Source organism: Cetorhinus maximus, chromosome 30, assembly GCF_964194155.1.
Source record: "Cetorhinus maximus chromosome 30, sCetMax3.hap1.1, whole genome shotgun sequence".
In the NCBI taxonomy this organism is placed as follows: Eukaryota; Metazoa; Chordata; class Chondrichthyes; order Lamniformes; family Cetorhinidae; genus Cetorhinus; species Cetorhinus maximus.
In genome coordinates, this window is record NC_135908.1 from 20,710,671 (window position 1) to 20,728,222 (window position 17,552).

The 17,552-nt window shown below is 43.1% G+C and overlaps 2 protein-coding genes across 5 annotated transcripts in view; one reads left to right on the forward strand and one right to left on the reverse strand.

Moving 5' to 3' along the window:
• LOC144670130 (casein kinase I-like) overlaps nt 1–17,552 on the reverse strand; it is a 192,347-nt gene that overhangs the window by 66,394 nt on the left and 108,401 nt on the right. For all 4 annotated transcript variants that reach the window (XM_078532585.1, XM_078532587.1, XM_078532584.1 and 1 more), the window contains exons 6-7: nt 9,464–9,698; nt 7,467–7,552 (exon numbers count right to left, since the gene is read on the reverse strand). In XM_078532585.1, coding sequence (XP_078388711.1) covers nt 7,467–7,552; nt 9,464–9,698 — 321 coding nt within the window. The remainder of the gene's footprint in view (nt 1–7,466; nt 7,553–9,463; nt 9,699–17,552) is intronic.
• On the forward strand, nt 15,616–16,005 carry LOC144670133 (histone H2A-like). Its single transcript, XM_078532590.1, has one exon. It carries the CDS (start codon nt 15,616–15,618, stop codon nt 16,003–16,005), a length of 390 nt encoding a protein of 129 aa, XP_078388716.1.

Below are 17,552 nucleotides of genomic sequence, written 5' to 3' on the forward strand. Positions count from 1 at the left end.
CACATACCCAAGCTGCAACAACCCTGGCAGCCAGTAAAACATCTGACTCAACTTAAGGTCTGAAAATGGCAAGGTGAAATCATGCGTAGAATCTATCAATCCATTGAATTCAACAATTTTGACTTGGAAGGTTTGACAAATCTTCCAAGTGCCTCCAACACAGGGACAAGGCAAGGTGAAATCTAGACCATTTTGTTATGAACTATTAAAAATAATGTGGGCCGAGAATCAGCTGGTTTTGTCACATGAAGACCCATGGCAGAAACTCGCGACCCTGAGTTATGCCACCCTCGAATCAAGGGGCAGCTGACTATGATTAAAAATAATTATTACAATCCCTATCTTGTGACTGTATTAACTTTCAGGCCAAACTTCAACACTAGAACTTTCTCCAATGCTCTATTACATTAGCCAGGGAACCCTGCCCAACAGCTACACAGCAATACAAAGGTGATCCTGGGACTGAAGCCTATATGAGCAATCTCAACAATCTCATTTAATATCTAAAGGATCTTCTCACCCCGACACCACCTCCCGCTCCCCACCCAGCCTCAATCTTCATGCTTCCCAGTGGGATTTCCCATTTCCTGAAGCCAGTGGAGGGACAAACAGAAGGAATACACACGCCAGTGGATGAGTTCAGCCCTCAGATTTCCGACCAGCCTTTCTGATTTGAACCTTGTTCAAATGGGTCATCAGCTCAAGCAAATCCCATTTTCTACCGTCATACTTGGGTAAGACACAGCAGTCTGGCACGACTAGTCTTAAACCACTCAGGGATCACAAATTGGGGTTTCTACAGCAACAGAATTCAGGAATTAAACTGCTTCTAGCCACAGGAACAAAGCTCAATCCAGAAGGAACCCAAATGCATACATATTTCAAACAAACACAAAACTTCTTCCAACACCCAATTCCAAGAAATGTCTTTGCCCACAAACTAATGAGTGATTAAAAAAATTTCTTTTTACACAAAACATCAAATATATGAGAGGCTGTAGTTCAGTTGACCAAGTTTTACTTTGCTTCAGGCACACACATACATTCCTCATCGCCTCCCACTATCACCCTACCATGACTGTATAACAGCTATGTTAAAGCTAAATTGGTTATCTCACGTTCATTTCCTTCATACCAACATCTGGGCTCAATTCACTACATGTGTGCTGGTTCAGGAATGAATCACTCAGCATTGGATTTGCCATAATTCCTGCAGCGTGTGAAACTATCCGGTACAGATATGATGGGCCAGATGGTCTGCTTCCACGACACAATATCCTATGATTTATACTTCATGGGTCAGCAGATACAGACCAAATTATCTCTACTGCCTTCAACCTCTTGTATTCTCCTATGTCTGGCTTGCACTCCTTTGTGGTGTGCCTCTCCTACTTACCCTGTCATGTGGAGTACAGCTAAAGAAATCTTGCATAAAATGTAAGAAAATGATCATGCGGGCACATGCATCATACATTTGAATGTTCATTCTTAAATAAAATGTTCATTTGTTTCAGCAGATCTTCACGTTGCAACCAAGCATAGAAAACGCCTGCATGGTACTATGTCCCAGCTTATGGCAGGTGAAACATGGATGCAAAATTAGCATTGTAAATCAGGCAACCATTTTAAATAATAAAACAAAGTGTTACATGCCCACGCTCAAACTCTCAGCAGCTGGTGTTTATCAGTCATATATAACCCTCACAACAGGTCGGTGAGCAAGCTTCTGTGCATGTGTTCGTCTATAAAATTCACCTTTGATAAACAGAGACTACCATAAGGAACAATGTCTATTTATTTTACCTTCAGATAGCTTTGGTAAACTAACATCGAAACTGAGAAAGGTGGCTCAATGTCCAAGTGTTGAAAGAGTTTTGAAATTTTGTTTTGGATATTTAAGCTTTAGGTTAGAAACCAGCAGGAATGAAGACCGACAGTGTAATGGCAAAGATTAAGACAAAGTTCAAGTGAGAAGAGCTCTCCTAACATCCAGATCTGACCAGCTGACTCTGAACAAATCCTTTCTTAATAAAAAATGAAAGTATTTTTGGAACTGAAGCATCAGGCGTTATCTTAAATAGTCACACCCCTCTCCTTCAAAAATTAACCGAGACCAAATTATTAACATCCCTTTGACTTATTCCATCCAATTCTTCATGGTACTTGTGATAAACTGTGAGCAGTAACAAGTTAGTGAGGGTGGTTTAGGGAGCTGGGTTAGTGCTAGTGCAGGTACATAAACCCAGGGATGATTCAACCCATTAGCTCCACACTCCGTGTCTGCCTCCTGCTCAGAAGTCCTTCTGCTGCTTCTCACAGCACAATTGCCATCATGCCTAATGATCAACCAGTCATCATCATCTTGAGGAAAGAGGGAAGGGGTTGAGAAAATAAGCAGCATCCGAGGTTGGGATGGCTCCATGCTAAAACATCAGACGATGGAAATTTGGTACTGAGTCAAGCCTCTGCATCAGTGCTCAGTAATCCAATTAGTCAGTCACACACAGTTCCACGGTGCGCTAGCGCTGTGCTGATAATTGACCAACCCAACTCATCAACGGGACCTGAAGAGATACAACTATTACCAGAGGCTAGGGCTCTTCATACTTTGCACCAAATAACAGGAAATAAAAGTTATTGCTCTAATAACTGGTGGTACTGACTGTAAGTGCAACAGGAAGCCAGCTGGTGCTATGTCCTTGCAGTCCCCAAGTATTTTGCCAACCTGCATCTCTTTGGGCTTCAGTTGAGTGAGACGTGGCCCTGTGAGGTACAGAACATGTACTCCACATCTGGCCAAGAGAAATTCTACCTCTGTGAACTTCTCAGTAGCTAACTTCCCAGGTACAGTATACTGATGGAATCCCTGTGTTCATATAACCTGCTGCTGAGAACAAAATAACTTAAATGCTTCCAAGAACACTTATGATCACTGTGCCCTTGCAAAGAATTTAAAATTATGGCCCACATGCCCTCTTTCTGCAATGTAACAATTCTGTGATTCTGAAACTGGTAGAAATCTCTTTAAAAAGCAAGTACATTCTGCACAAATGCTGGCACTGCTCACACAACTTTCAATGCTGTTTTCTTGTCCTAGTTATAAAACAGAAGGCCAAGTGCAAGCACTGCTCCTGAAGTGAGATCGACTGTACTAATTGATCTCCCACAGAGTTGTACATGGGGAGTCAAGTAGTCGGTGAGTCTTCAGATGAAGCAGAGTTAAAGGGCTGGGGATAATTGGGCCAGATGCAGGGATGTAGTTCAGCCCCTGTTGTACAATCAGCCCTTATTTCTTTAGAATACATTATAATGTGAGTTAAGTAGCAAAACATTATGGCTATCTGGGATTCAGTGTTGTTCATTTACACCAAGGCATTTCTCCCTACCACAGGCTGAGAAGCTGGACCAGGCAAAACTAAGGCATGGCAATGTCACCTCCAATGGGACACCAATGTGATAAGTTTATGTCGGTCATTCACATTATAAATGTGAACTCAGAAACTTAGAAAAAGCTGACAAATATGAGGTTAAAATGTGACAATGTTAAAGTTTTGTACACAAGAAGCTTATTGAGATGCAAGAGATTTATTATATATTCTGGGAAGTTACAGAAAAGTTGGAAGCAGCTGTGTTATTTGCTCACAACTTCCTTCCTCCCTTTGATATTAACACTTCAGCCTACAAAAAGGACAGCTCTACCATCAGACAGATACAACTCCAAACATGTAAAACTTCTTTTGACGCTATGAACATGTTATCAATGGTGGTCTGGATCAGCTGCCAGCATCTATTAACACTAATTTCTTGACAGAACTTAAGGCTCAAACTGGATGCAAACCTCAGCATCTTTGTCTCCAGAAACATCACATGCTTTTTCTCATCTCACTGAGACCCTGTGAAGAGCTAATACAGACACATCCTCATTATCTCATTTACACTATTCAAACCACTTACAGCTACTGAGGACAACCCCAAGCAAAATAATTCAGGCTTTGTACAAAATAGCAAGTTGCAATATCTACTTTTCTGGGCAGATATTTTTCTGTAATGAACAAACTTGGCTTACATACTTCACTGGAATTGTAAAGCGAGGATGCTAGGTTTAAGATAAAACACACGAGCAAATGGAAATCAAGTTTTAGAAATGCCAGTGAGGCTGGACACAGGTGCCATATTATACAACCAAGGCGTGTTAGTAAGCAGGACCAATGCCAGTAAGGCTGGACACAGGTGCAATAGCATATGGTCAGACACCCTAGTAGGTTCTATTATTACCAACATGGTTAGGTGTTTTGTTGCATTGGTATCCAGACAGTTCATTTGTGTGCTCTATCAGCAGTAATAATGGAGGCAGTACAATGGAATCCAGGTGGACTGATTACGTTTCCTATTGTCAATGCATTTAGCAACTTGTAACATTGTCCATTCTCACTCTAATCAACATTGGGAAAAATAATAAGATTTAGAAAAATCTCCAGGACCTGATGTACGCCCTGTGAAAAGAAATGTGATGAGAGCAGCCACATTAAAGTTATGATTCTTCAAAGCTCTCTGCATTCAGGAATTGTGTCAATGGATTGAAAAATTGGAAATGTCACTCCATTATTACAGACCTGTCAGTAACTTGAACGGAGGTTACTGGAAACTTTCATCAGGGACCAGGTGACTGAGCAACTTGGGCAAGAGTCAGCCTGGAATTGTGATGGCTAGATCATGTTGGATGAATTTAGTTGAATTTTGAGGAGTTGCCAGCGTAGGGAGTGTGAATGGATGTTATCGATATGGACTCCCATAGACATTTAATAAGATTCTGCACAAGATATTAGTTAAAAGGAAAGTACACAGGATTGGGGGCAACCTTATGACAGCGGTTGGTAATGAGGAGACAGGGCATGGATAAAAATAATGTTCTCTGATTGGCAGAGATCACAAGTGGCATCCTGGCGATCTGTACTGGGGCCTCAACTTTTTATCATAATGCTTCCATGAAGGTGGATAGAGCTATATATCCTAGTTTGCAGATGAGGCTAAGTTAGGAAGCACAATAAGTTGTGTATATGAGAATAGGAAATTACAAAGAGACATAAAAGCATTAAGCGAATGGGTTAAAATATGCCAGATGGAGTTCAATATGTGGAAGTGCAAGGCCAGCTCATTTCAATCAGAGAAAATATCAGAAAACATTAATGGTCAAAAAGCCGTGCTGGAATAAAGCAATTTTGGTACACAAATCACTAAAACCTAATGCATAGATACAAAAAGCACTTTACCCCAAAAGAATTGGAATACAAAAGCGAGGAAGAGATACTTTGGGTGTACTGAGCCTTGATCAGATCTAATCTGGAGTATTGCATTCAGTTTTGGGCATGTACCTCAGGAAGGATATAATGGTCTCAGAGCGGGTACAATGCAGATAATGACACGGGGCTTAAAAGGTTAAATTATGGAGACAGGTTGTTGAACTTGGTTTACGTTCCTTTGAGTTTAGAAGGTTGAGACAATCTTAAGGTGTTTAAAACAATGCAGGGATGCGATAGCATTGACGGGGCAAAACTATTTCTGTTGGTGAGAGAATTTAGAATAAGGGTGCAAGATATAAATGAAATTAGAACCTACTTTTGCCACACCATGAGTAATGGAAATCTGAAAGTTTCTCCTCCAAATAGCTGTTGATTCTACATCAATTGAAGTGTTTGAGATCAAGGTCAGTAGATTTTTGATAAGGTTATCAAGGGAGAAGGTGAAAAGGCAGGTAAAAAATGGAGTTGAAGTGCAGATCAGCCATGATAAGAGAATGTCGGAACATAGGAACAGGAGCAAGCCATTCAGCCTCTTGAGCATGTTTTGCCATTCAATGAGATCATGTCTGATCGTATCTTAACTCCATCTACCTGCCTTGGCTCCATTTCCTTTCATACCTTTGGCTAGAAAAATCTCAGATTTAAAATTAATTGAGTTAGCATCCATGGTTTTTATGGCAGGGTATTTCATAATTCTACCACCCTCTGCGTGGAATGGTGCTTCCTAACTTTTCTCCTGAATGGCCTGGCTCTGACTTTAAGGTCAAATCCCATTGCCCTACACTTCCCACCAGCGGAAAAGGTTTATCTCTACCTATGGCAACATTCTGGTGAATCTGTGTTGCACTCCTTCCACGGTCAATATTATCCTAAGGTGCAGTGAGAGAACTATACTCCAGATGTGGTCAAACCAGAGCATTTTATAGCTGTAGTAAAACATCCTCCCTTCATATTCTTGACCCTTTAATTATAAAAACTAACATTCCATTAGCTTCTTTGATTTTTTTTATATATACCTGACCACTACATTTTACTTGTGTGTAAATGGACCCTAAATTTCTTGGATCTCCATTGCTCCTAGCTTAACACCATTGAGTAATACTCAAATCTGTGCTCTCGTGGTCCAAGATGGATGACTTTCTATTTGCCTATGTTGAAATCCATCTGCTACATCAGGGCAAAGGCGGCTGCCAGGACACTTAAAGGAGGTTTTTAAACTTATGAAGAGCTCCGATAGAGTGAAATGAGAAAGGCTATTTTCTCTGGTTGGAGAATTGGTGATGAATATGGTCATCAATTGAATATAATCAACCAGGAGTGAGAAGAGATCAAAATAAGTTTTGTAACACAGAGTTACTGAGTGTGAAATGCTTCACCACAGGGAATGATTGCAGAGAACATTACATCTAAGAGAAAATTAAATATGCATTCGCACCAAAGAATGCAGAATTCTGGGGCGAGTAGAACAGTGGGATTATTTCTGGGTTGCCATAATGGGACAAATGGCCCTTTTCTGTGTTGGCTCTATTTCCTCACAGACGGTGAGCAGGGCTTGTCAGAAAGAGTTTGGACCCAACTTAGAGCCAAAACTGTAATTATGCTATCCTGTTATCAGAAGTTTACAACAGCTGAGTCAGGAAGCACTTTGGAATCACACATCTTCAATAATTTCAGCAATTAATAGCAGAATATTTATGACATCCTTCAGAAACCCCATCACATCATTAAGCCGACTGCATGAATGTTTTCGTACAAACACTGTCAAAGAGTATAAACCCCAAGAAAAATGCCAATCATATTGTACTGCAAATTATATTGGACAGGACATGGTTTAAATGCCTCAAAGTACTTTCTCATGCTTATTCCCAGATACGGTCATTATCTACAGAATTGTGGGAAGCCTCGGGGGTGGTTTTGACCAGCTGCACTTTGTTACACACACTAAAAAAAGCTAACTTCTGCTGAGATTACCCATCAAGGATATATTAATTATAGGCTGCAAGATACTTCTTTGCCGGAAATGGCCTTAAAATAAAAAGTCCCTCTTCGATTACCAATTACTACAGTTCATTAATTGCTTACACATATGGTTATTGCTGATTAAGTGGACTGTTAAATATAGTGTCAGTACAATCCCAAAATCAGGGAAGTGCACATAACTCTCACCTTTAATCCCTGCCAGGGGAGACTGCCTCGTAGAAAATACATAAACATGTGTCCTAAAGCCTCCAAGTCATCTCTGCGGCTTTGCTCTAGGGGAAAAGAAGAATGCATTTAGCTGATGAGTTGGCACATTCTGACAAGGGAGAATTACTGTGGAAATGTACACACTCTATTAGGTATCTTAAGCCACTTTACATCAGACTCGTAAATTTTAATACATGGCTTGGAAACAGAGATGGTTTTTATCCCGAGTACATGCAGCATCTAACAGCCTGAAAATAATAGTGTGCAGAGGCCATCAGATTTCTGCATTCAATGAATTACAAACAGTTTTATCCGACTGTAGGTTAATAAAATGCACTCAGTTACAACATTGCTTCTCTTTGGCTAGCTTACAGTTAATTGGCTAATTAGAACATTAGTTTGTGGGGGCACAATAATTTTCGGGGTTCCCCCTCCACCCCCCGAATGTATGACATGACATGACAGAATGATCAATAGTTCCAGAGGGATCTGCATTCACCGTCAGGCGGTGAGTGCAGGTGATTCCTGCCCCATTACCTCCCAAGTATCAATAAATGCAGGGCACCCTAGAAAGAATCAATAATCATAGTGGGAACCCCCCACACGGAACAATTTAAAAATCACTGAATTAGATGTCAGTGCTTAGAAGCTCAGTTATCAAGGAACAGGGGGAATTTTAGCTGAAAGAAATTCTCCAACACTCTGGATACTAGATTATCAGCAAGACCAGGGCGGTGACAAGGCAAACCCTATTTTAAATACATAGGCTTCCAGGATGTTTACCAGTGTCATGGAAGACTGCAAATTCTGGCCTGTTTATAATCAGGCATCAGCTGACATCCCTTAGAATCACTTCAGCACTTCCAACAACCTTTTCCCAAGGAGTTTTCCCTCCATTAAAAATTCGCTGAATCTCCAGGTTACCCCGACTTTTAAAACCATCTTTCATATTTCCTGAAAATCCAGGGACCGCCACAGAGAAAATGTAAACCCAGGTCGAGTACAAGGGCTGAGCGAAATACGGTCTGCCAAAAATGAGCATCCAGACCAGAACAAAGGAAAGAGGCGACAAAGGTCAGTGTCAGAGGTGGCTGGGTTGATTCAGAAGGTTGTGAGTTCAAGTCCCACGCCAGGGTTTTGAACATGTAACCAGGCTGACAGTCCAATGCTGTACTTACAGAGTGCTGCTCTGTCAGAGGTGCCATCTTTCCAATAAGACATTAAACTGAGGCCCCTTCCATACGCTCGAGTGGACATTAAATATTCCATGGCACTAAACTGGGAAAGCCCGGAAATCCAGCAGCTTCTCAGCCAGGCAACAGCACACGGTGTTTCTATTTTTTCTGGTATTTGGGAGTGGTTTTGGAGGGGTGGTGGGGGTGGGGGGAAGAAGGGGTGAAGTTAATGTGAGAAATGAAGAGAGAATCACCCAGGGCACCACTGTCATCCCAGAGCAGTGAATGGCAGCAGCAAACCTACTTCCATCCATGCCAGTCAATGGTGTAGAGTGTTTGCTAAATGGGCAAGGGTGGATAAGGGGAGAAGTGAAAAAAAAAGTCAACAAATAATGAAAAGTGATTACACTGTTTTCTGAAGCAGAGCTTAGCAACAAAGGTGACTTGCATAAACTACCAACTTTTCATCTCCTGGCTTGTTAGGGACACTTTTGTGACTTGATGTAAACATGTTCAGCATCCCAGCACTGAAAATCCATCGCTGTGTCTCTGTAACTTGAATGAATGTAAAATCTAAAACATCTCGAGCCAGGCACAAAACTGCATTTCTCATGGCAAAGTACCAAAATATCATAATTGAATTAAATAGGTTAGGCTACATATTAAGTGCTCTTCACCTTTCTTTAAACAACACCACCGTCGAAGTGCTTTAGCTCTCAAGTGATCAAGCTGAATACAAGCTTTCCCGCATAGTACACCAGCAAGCCCCACCCAAAAAATGTTCCCGCTAAGGCAACAGACCTTTGCCCAGGTGAGTGTTGATGGACATGTATCTTGCAGTGCCCGTTAAGCTCTTGTGTTCCCTGTACGGGATGTGCTTTTTGGTATCAGGATCAACATACTCCTTGGCTAAACCAAAGTCTATTATATGGATTGTGTGTTCCTTTTTATTGCCTTGCCTTCCAATTAGAAAGTTTTCTGGCTTGACGTCTCTGTAGATTAAGCTCTTTGAGTGGACGTACTCCATTCGGTTCAGCTGCAGAAACAGATCAGACATGTTAGAAAAAGGAAAATTCTTCTGTTATCCCCTTCCTCCTCTGTTCCGTACTCAAACAGGAAATCTTCTGGTATGAGGCAACCATTTGACAACTTGTGCCCAAGAGAAATCTTCCCTTTTCCATGCAACCCATTAATCAGGATTTGAGAAAGCTACATTTTGGAACTGAAATGCAGCTGAATCCAGGGTTCTAACCATATTCAAGTATTGAAATCTTAACTACAATCAGTTAGCCTGTACTCTAGTTAAGGTATTACAGAATGCCATTAATACCTAAGAGGTAAAACTGTCATACCTGAGTACCAGGGTCTTTGAACTTTAATCAACAATTAGAGGACGATAAAGGGAGCATTTAAACTGCCACACAGTCTAGTTACCACAGACTTAATATTCATCGGCATATGGGCATTTAAATAATGTTCCTTTATTTTGTATAGTCCAATTTACAATTCAGCCTAGACACTCGTCAGAGAACAACAGATATGAAAGACTTACTGCTTCCCATTATTGAACAAATCAATTCAATCCAATAATAGAATTTCACAAAATGCAGCCAGGCCCTTTCTGCCTGCGCTGGCTCTCTCTGAAGGAATTGTCCACTTGAATCCTCAAAGTTTTCTTTTTCCAATATTTGTCTGCTTCACTTTTTAAAAGGGATTATAGATTCTGCTCCCGTCGCTGCTATTGGTAGGGAGCATACTGGATCCAATAAATGTTAGTTTGACCATAAGGTTGAAGGGCTGGACAAAACTTCCCCGCAGCTAAATGAAAATAGCTAACATCCACAACTCACCTTGATCCACTAACTCTGTTCCACTCAGCTTTATGCAATAAAGCCACTTACAGGTGCAGGTATACTGACTTAGGTGTCAGCCATGGCTCACAGGGTAGCTCTCTCACCTCCGAGTCAGGAGGCCGTGGGTTCTAGTCCCAGTAACCTGAGCACAAATCTAGGCTGATATTGCAGTGCAGGACTGAGGGAGTGCTGCACTGTCAGAGATGCTACCTTTTGGCCGAGATATTTTCTGTCCTCTCGAATTCAAAAGATCCCATGGCTGCATTTCGCAGAACAGTTCTCCCTGGTGTCCTGCCAATATTTATCCCTCAATCAACATCAATAAAACATTTTATTTTTCTTAGCTAATATCACCACCATCAACACCCCTTTGTCCTTTTGTCTTTGGCAATCTCTTCTTTGCCTCCACCTATCACTGGCCCCCTGTCCAGCTCCACCTGTCTCACCCCCCCTTAAACAGCTTATATTTCACCTCATTTCTATATTTCTTAGTTCTGATGAAGAGTCATACGGACTGGAAACGTTAACTGTGTTCCTCTCCGCAAATGCTGTCAGACCTGCTGAGTTTTTCCAGCTATTTTTATTTCAGATTTCCAGCATCCGCAGTATTTTGCTTTTATCAAAAAAAAATTTGGTCATTATCATATTGCTGTTTATAACTTGTTCACCATGTTTCATGCATTATAACTGTGACTTTTCTTGATAAATACTTCATTGACTGTAGTTGTGAAAGGCGCAGCACTGGTAATACTTTCTCAGTTTTCAACATGAATGAGCCCATGATTTTGAGGATTTCCTCCCTCGTGATTGAGGGAGGAAGAGATAATGATCCACGGGATGCTTGGCTGACCTGTCCAGCCTGGGTTAACACTCATGGGAAGAAAAAGCAGACTCTGAACATATAGGATGCACAGTAGACAATTACAAACCTCAAGAAATCTAGTTGAATAAGTCAAGTAATCCATCAATGTGTAAGAATCACATTCCAAAAGATAACAAGCTTCTTATTCCTTCCCATCTCTTGATGAAAGACAGTATTAAGATTATTCCTGGTGTCAGCCTTGGTTTAGTGAGCAGCACTCTTGTCTCTGAATCAAATGGTTGTGGGTTCAAGCCCCACTCCGGAGATTTGAGCACGAACTTGCACTTCTATGCTGAATTGAGTGAATGCTGCACTATCAGAAGTGCAATCAGAAAATGAGATGTTAAACACCATCCTCCCTTTAAGGTGGATGTAAAGATCCCACAGCAATATTCAAGGAATGGCTGCCATGTTATAGAACTGGCTATACTTAAATAGTGCTTCAATGGGTTCATACTGCTTTGGGAATGTTTTGAGGTCATAAACTGCAGGATATAAATTCAAATCTGTCTTATACTTCTTTTTAAAAAATTCCTTCACAGGGTGTGGATGTCTTTGGCAAGGGCAGTATTTATTGCCCATCCCTAACTGCCCTCGAGAAGGTGGTGGTGAGCTGCCTTCTTGAACCGCTGCAGTCCACGTGGTGTTAGGAAGGGAGTTCAAAGATTTTGACCCAGTGACAGCGAAGAACGATGATAAAGTTCCAAGTCAGGATGGTGTGTGGCTTGAAGGGGAACTTGCAGGTGATGCAATTGTGTCCTTGTCCTTCTAGCTGGTCGAGGTCGTGGGTTTGGAAGGTGCTGTCAAAGGAACTTTGGTGAGTTCTTGCAGTACATCTTGTAAATGGCACACACTGCTGTCACTGTGCGTTGGTGGTGGAGTGCGTTAATATTTAATGTGGTGATGGGGTGCCAATCAAGCGGGCTGCTTTGCTCTGCAAGATGTTAAGCTTTTTGAGTGTTGTTAGAGCTGCACTCATCCAGGCAAGTGAAGAGTATTCCATCACACTCCTGACTTGTACCCTGTAGATGGTGGACAGGCTTTGGGGTGTTAGGAGGTGAGAATTCCCAGCCTCTGACCTACTCCTGTAGTCACAGTATTTATAGTGGCTGGTCTTGTTAAGTTTCTGGTCAATGGCAATCCCCATGATGTTGACAGTGGGAGATTCAGCGATGGTAATGGAATGTTATGGGGAGAGGGTTAGGTTCGCTCTTGTTGGAGATGGTCATTGTCTGGCATTTGTGTGGCATGACTGTTACTTGCCCAAGCAGCCCAAGCCTGAATGTTGTCCAGGTCTTGCTGCCTGTGGTCATGGGCTGCTTCAATACCTGAGGAGTCACAAATGGTGCTGAGCATTGAGCAATCTTCAGTGAACATCCCCACTTATGACCTTATGATGGAAGGTCATTGATGAAGCAGCTGAAAGATGGTTGGGCCAAGGACCCTACCCTGAGGAACTCCTGCAGTGATGTCCTGGAGCTGAGATGATTGACCTCCAGCAACCACAACCATTTTCCTTTAGGTATGACGCGAAACAGAGGAGAGTTTTCACCCTGATTTCCATTGACTCCAGTTTTGCTAGGGCTCCTTGAACACCACATTCAGTCAAATGTTGTCTTGATGTCAAGGGCAGTCATTCTCACCTCACCTCTAGAGTTCAGCTCTTTTGCCCATGTTTGGACCAAGGCTGTAATGCCAAGTGTCCCTGGCAGAACCCAATCAGAGTCAGTAAGCAGGTTATTGCTGAATAAGTGCGGCTTGTTAGCACTGTTGGCTTTGCTTCATCACTTTGCTGATGATCAAGAGTAGACTGATGAGGCGGTAATTGGCTGGGTTGGGTTTGTCCTTTTTGTCAACAGGACATACCTGGGCAATTTTCCAAGTTCCAGGTATATGTCAGTGTTACAGCTATACTGGAACAGCTTGGCTAGGGGCACAGCTAGTCCTGAAGCACAATCTTCAGTACTATGGCCAGAATGCTGTCAGGGCCCACAGCATTTGAAGTATCCAGTGCCTTCAGCTCACAGAATCACAGAGTGCACAAGAGGCCCTTCAGCCCATCGAGTCTGTACCGACACGTGAAAAACACCTGACCTACCTACCTAATCCCATTTACCAGCACTTGGCCCATAGCTTTGAATGTTATGACGTGCTAAGTGCTCATCCAGGTACTTTTTAAAGGATGTGAGGCAACCCACCTCCACCACCCTCCCAGGCAGCGCATTCCAGACCGTCACCACCCTCTGGGTAAAAAAGTTTTTCCTCACATCCCCCCTAAACCTCCTGCCCCTCACCTTGAACATATATCAGCTGTTTCCTGATATCACATACAGTGAATCGAATTGGCTGAAGACTGGCATCTGTGATGCTGGAGACCTCAGAAGGACAACGAGTTGAATCATCCACCCAGCACTTCTGGCTGAAGATGGTCGCAAATGCTTCAGCCTTGTCTGATGTGCTGGGTCCCCGCTTCATTGAGGATGGGGATATTTGTGGAGCCTCTTCCCCCAGTTAGTTTTTAATTATCCACCACCATTCCCGACTGGATGTGGCAGGACTGCTGTGCTTGGACCTGATCCGTTGGTTGTGGGATCGCTTAGCTCTGTTCATCGCATGCTGCTTCCGCTATGTGGCATGCAAGTAGTCCTGGGTTGTAGCTTCACCAGGTTGACACCACATTTTTAGGTACACATGATGCCATTCCAGGCATGCCCTCCTGCACTCTTCATTGAACTAAGGTAAAGATAAAAACCCGGGGGACTACCATGACAGAACAGGGAGATGAAAGGGCAACATGCTCTTTTATAGGAAAGTTGCAATGTTGAAGTGCTTATGCCAGTCTAAAAAAAAAATTCACTCCCTCCACCTCTAACACACAGTGGCAGCAGTGTGCACCATATTCAAGATGCACTGCAGCAACTTCTACAGCACTTTCCAAACGTGTGACCTCTACCATCAAGAAGTACAAGGACAGCAAGACACATGGGAACTCCACCACCTACAAGTGCCCCTCTAAATCACACACCATCCTGACTTGGAACTATATCGCCATTCCTTCGTTGTCGCTGGGTCAAAATCCTACACCACAGGGATTGCCGTGGTTCAGGAAGGCAGCTCACCACCACCTTCTCAAGGGCAATTAGGAATGGGAAACAGATTCTGGCCTTTCCAACAACACTCATCCTATGAAATAACAACCAAAACAAGCGTTTAGGCAATGATGGCTTTCAAATCAGTTGCGCAGGGTGCTGCCTATTTAATGAAAGCAACGCAGTACATCACAAACTCTGCAGCTGGTCAACAGTCGGTTCTTTTTGTATTTTCAATTCAGGAATAGCACTCTTCAATGTGTGGAAGAGTCTGGGAACATTGGTGGTGAACCAAAACCAAAGAACACTTTACTGTTGTTGGGTCAAAATCCTCGAACTCCCTTCTTAACAACACTGTGGGTGTACCTACACCACATGGACTGCAGCTCAAGAAGACATCTCACCACCACTTTCTCAAGAGCAATTAGGGATGGGCAATAAATGCTAGTCTAGCCAGCGATGCCTGCTTCCAATGAATAAATGAAATAAAAATCCCCATAATCTGAAACAAGATCACATAAACATGAAGGATACTAAAGAGAATGGGAGGCAGTAAAGCTGCAACTGAGGGTGGCATAAATCACATTGTTTATGTCATGTAATACTGCTCTACTGAATGTGTGTCACATAGTTGAGTATCAGAGAGCCCCAAGCAATGATTCTGCTGATGCAATGCAGTTAACCGAACTAACAGTTTGACTCCTGGTCCTCGCCTTTCACAGAAATGGGACAGAAGGGAAACAATGCTAACATCTGCTAGCAAACCCAGACCTCACAGGACCTTGAATCGCTATCGCCATCTCTTCCAAATAGCAGTGCAGTTACACACGGAGGATCTAGAAAACAAGCTTGTGGAATATAGGACACAGAGGAAGCATAGGTTGAGTCACAGGTGAGGTGAAGCAAGTGATGTCAAATGCGCAAGGACAGGCACCTGCTGGCATGAGTCGCAAATGCAGTGCATAACGGAAGATCAGTGGATGCTGTCCATATGACCCTCCAGACGGCAAACAAACACAAGATTAGATAAGACACAGGGAAGCTGGGGTAAAGTGACCATTCCCTAATTGGCAGCAGGTGACAAATGGTGCTCCCCAGCAATATGTAGATCCAACATTGGTCAAGACTTTGAGCAGGGGTGAGAACAGAATGTCCGGTCGCAGTAAAACTGGAGGCAAAGGGCGCGCCAAGGCCAAGACTCGCTCCTCCAGAGCCGGGCTCCAGTTCCCCGTCGGCCGTATCCATCAGCTGCTGCGCAAGGGTCACTATGCCGAGCGTGTCGGGGCCGGAGCCCCCGTCTACCTGGCCGCCGTCCTCGAGTACCTGATGGCCGAGATCCTCGAACTGGCCGGCAACACGGCCCGGGACAACAAGAAGACCCGCATCATCCCCCGCCACTTGCAGCTCGCCATCCGCAACGATGAGGAGCTCAACAAGCTGCTGGGAGGGGTCACCATCGCCCAGGGTGGGGTCCTGCCCAACATCCAGGCTGTGCTGCTGCCCAAGAAAAACGGACACCCCAACAAGGTTTACGCCTGAAGAGGCGACACCGGAAAAACATCAAATCCAGCAATATGTACTGGGGCCTCAGTTTTACACCATATATATCAATAATTTGGCTGAAGGAACAGAGTGTTGCATATTCAAGTTTGCAAATAACTAGAAGTCATAGTAAGTATTGCAGATGCGAACAGGAAGTTTCAAAAGGACATACAGAGTGGCAAAAAACTATGACAGATTCAGTATAATGTGGGGAAGTGCTTCTGGAAAGACAAATCAGGAATTTTTTTGAATGGTGAGACTAGGAGCTGTGGAGAAACAGTTAGGAATCTGCCCGTGGTATCGAAATGGTTCTTTCCACGCCTTTTTAGACTCTCAATGTCTGTAATAGCCTTGAATGTTCACAGGGGTTTCCCTGATCTTCCACCATAACTTCAGTGGGACCTCAAGGAAAAAGTCTAAACAGCTGAAAACACCCACGTTGGATCCCCAGACAAAATTATGGTTGATGACTGGCAGTACCCCGCTGGTTATTCAGGACTATTACATTTTATTATTTGTTCATAAGATGTGAGCACTGCCGGCAAGGGCAGCGTTTGTTGCCCATCCCTAATTGGGCTCAAGAACGTGGTGGTGAGCTACAGTCTGTGCAGTGTAGGTACACCCCACAGTGCTGTAAGGAAGGGAGTTCCAGGGTTTTGACCTAGCAACTCAAAGAACTTTGATATAGTTCCAACTCAGGATGGTATGAGACTTGGAGGAAAGCTTGGAAGTGGTGGTGCGCCCATGCGTCTGCTGCACTTGGTTTTCCAGGTGGTAGAGGTCACGGGTTTGGAAGGTGCCGTTGAAGTTGCCCTGCTAAGTTGCTGCACTACATCTTATAGATGATGCACACTGCTACCACTGCGCGCCGGTGATGGTGGGAGTGAACGTTTAAGGCGGTGGATGGGGTGCCGATCAGGCAGGCTGCTTTGCCCTGGATGCTGCTGAGCCTTTGATTGCTGTGGCTGGTCCAGTTATGTTCCTGGCCCACGGTGACCCCCCGGGATATTGATGCTGGGAGGTCTGAAAGAGACTGTCACAGTGTCACAGATGCTGCTGAGTGTTTCAAGCATTTTCTGTTTTTAATTCAAATTTATAGCATCGTATTATTTTGCTTTTGTATAATTGATGGGCACAATTAGCTTTCAGGCAGAGCCTTCACAAAACAAATCTCACTCCTGCTCACAGCACTGAGAATTTGCAAGTACATCCGTCCATTCATCTGTACTTGAAATGGATACCAAGGAAGGATTTGCACAAACGCTTAATTAAATGGTTCTGAACTGGAACAAAATAATCATTGTGCTGTCAGGGACATCAGCTCAGATTATCTCACTGTAATTCAATTTGTGAGATTTTCATTACCATCTAAATGTGAAGAAGAAATTCATCTGCTTTCCGCAGAAGATATTGCTTGAAATAAATTCAGGCATTGCGTTCAAACACAAACTGTGAAGAAAGGAAACATCAGAGCAAACAGATCAATATTAAATGGTTGCAGATGCAAGTTTATAAGAGTCATAATTGAATCTCACACCAAGAAT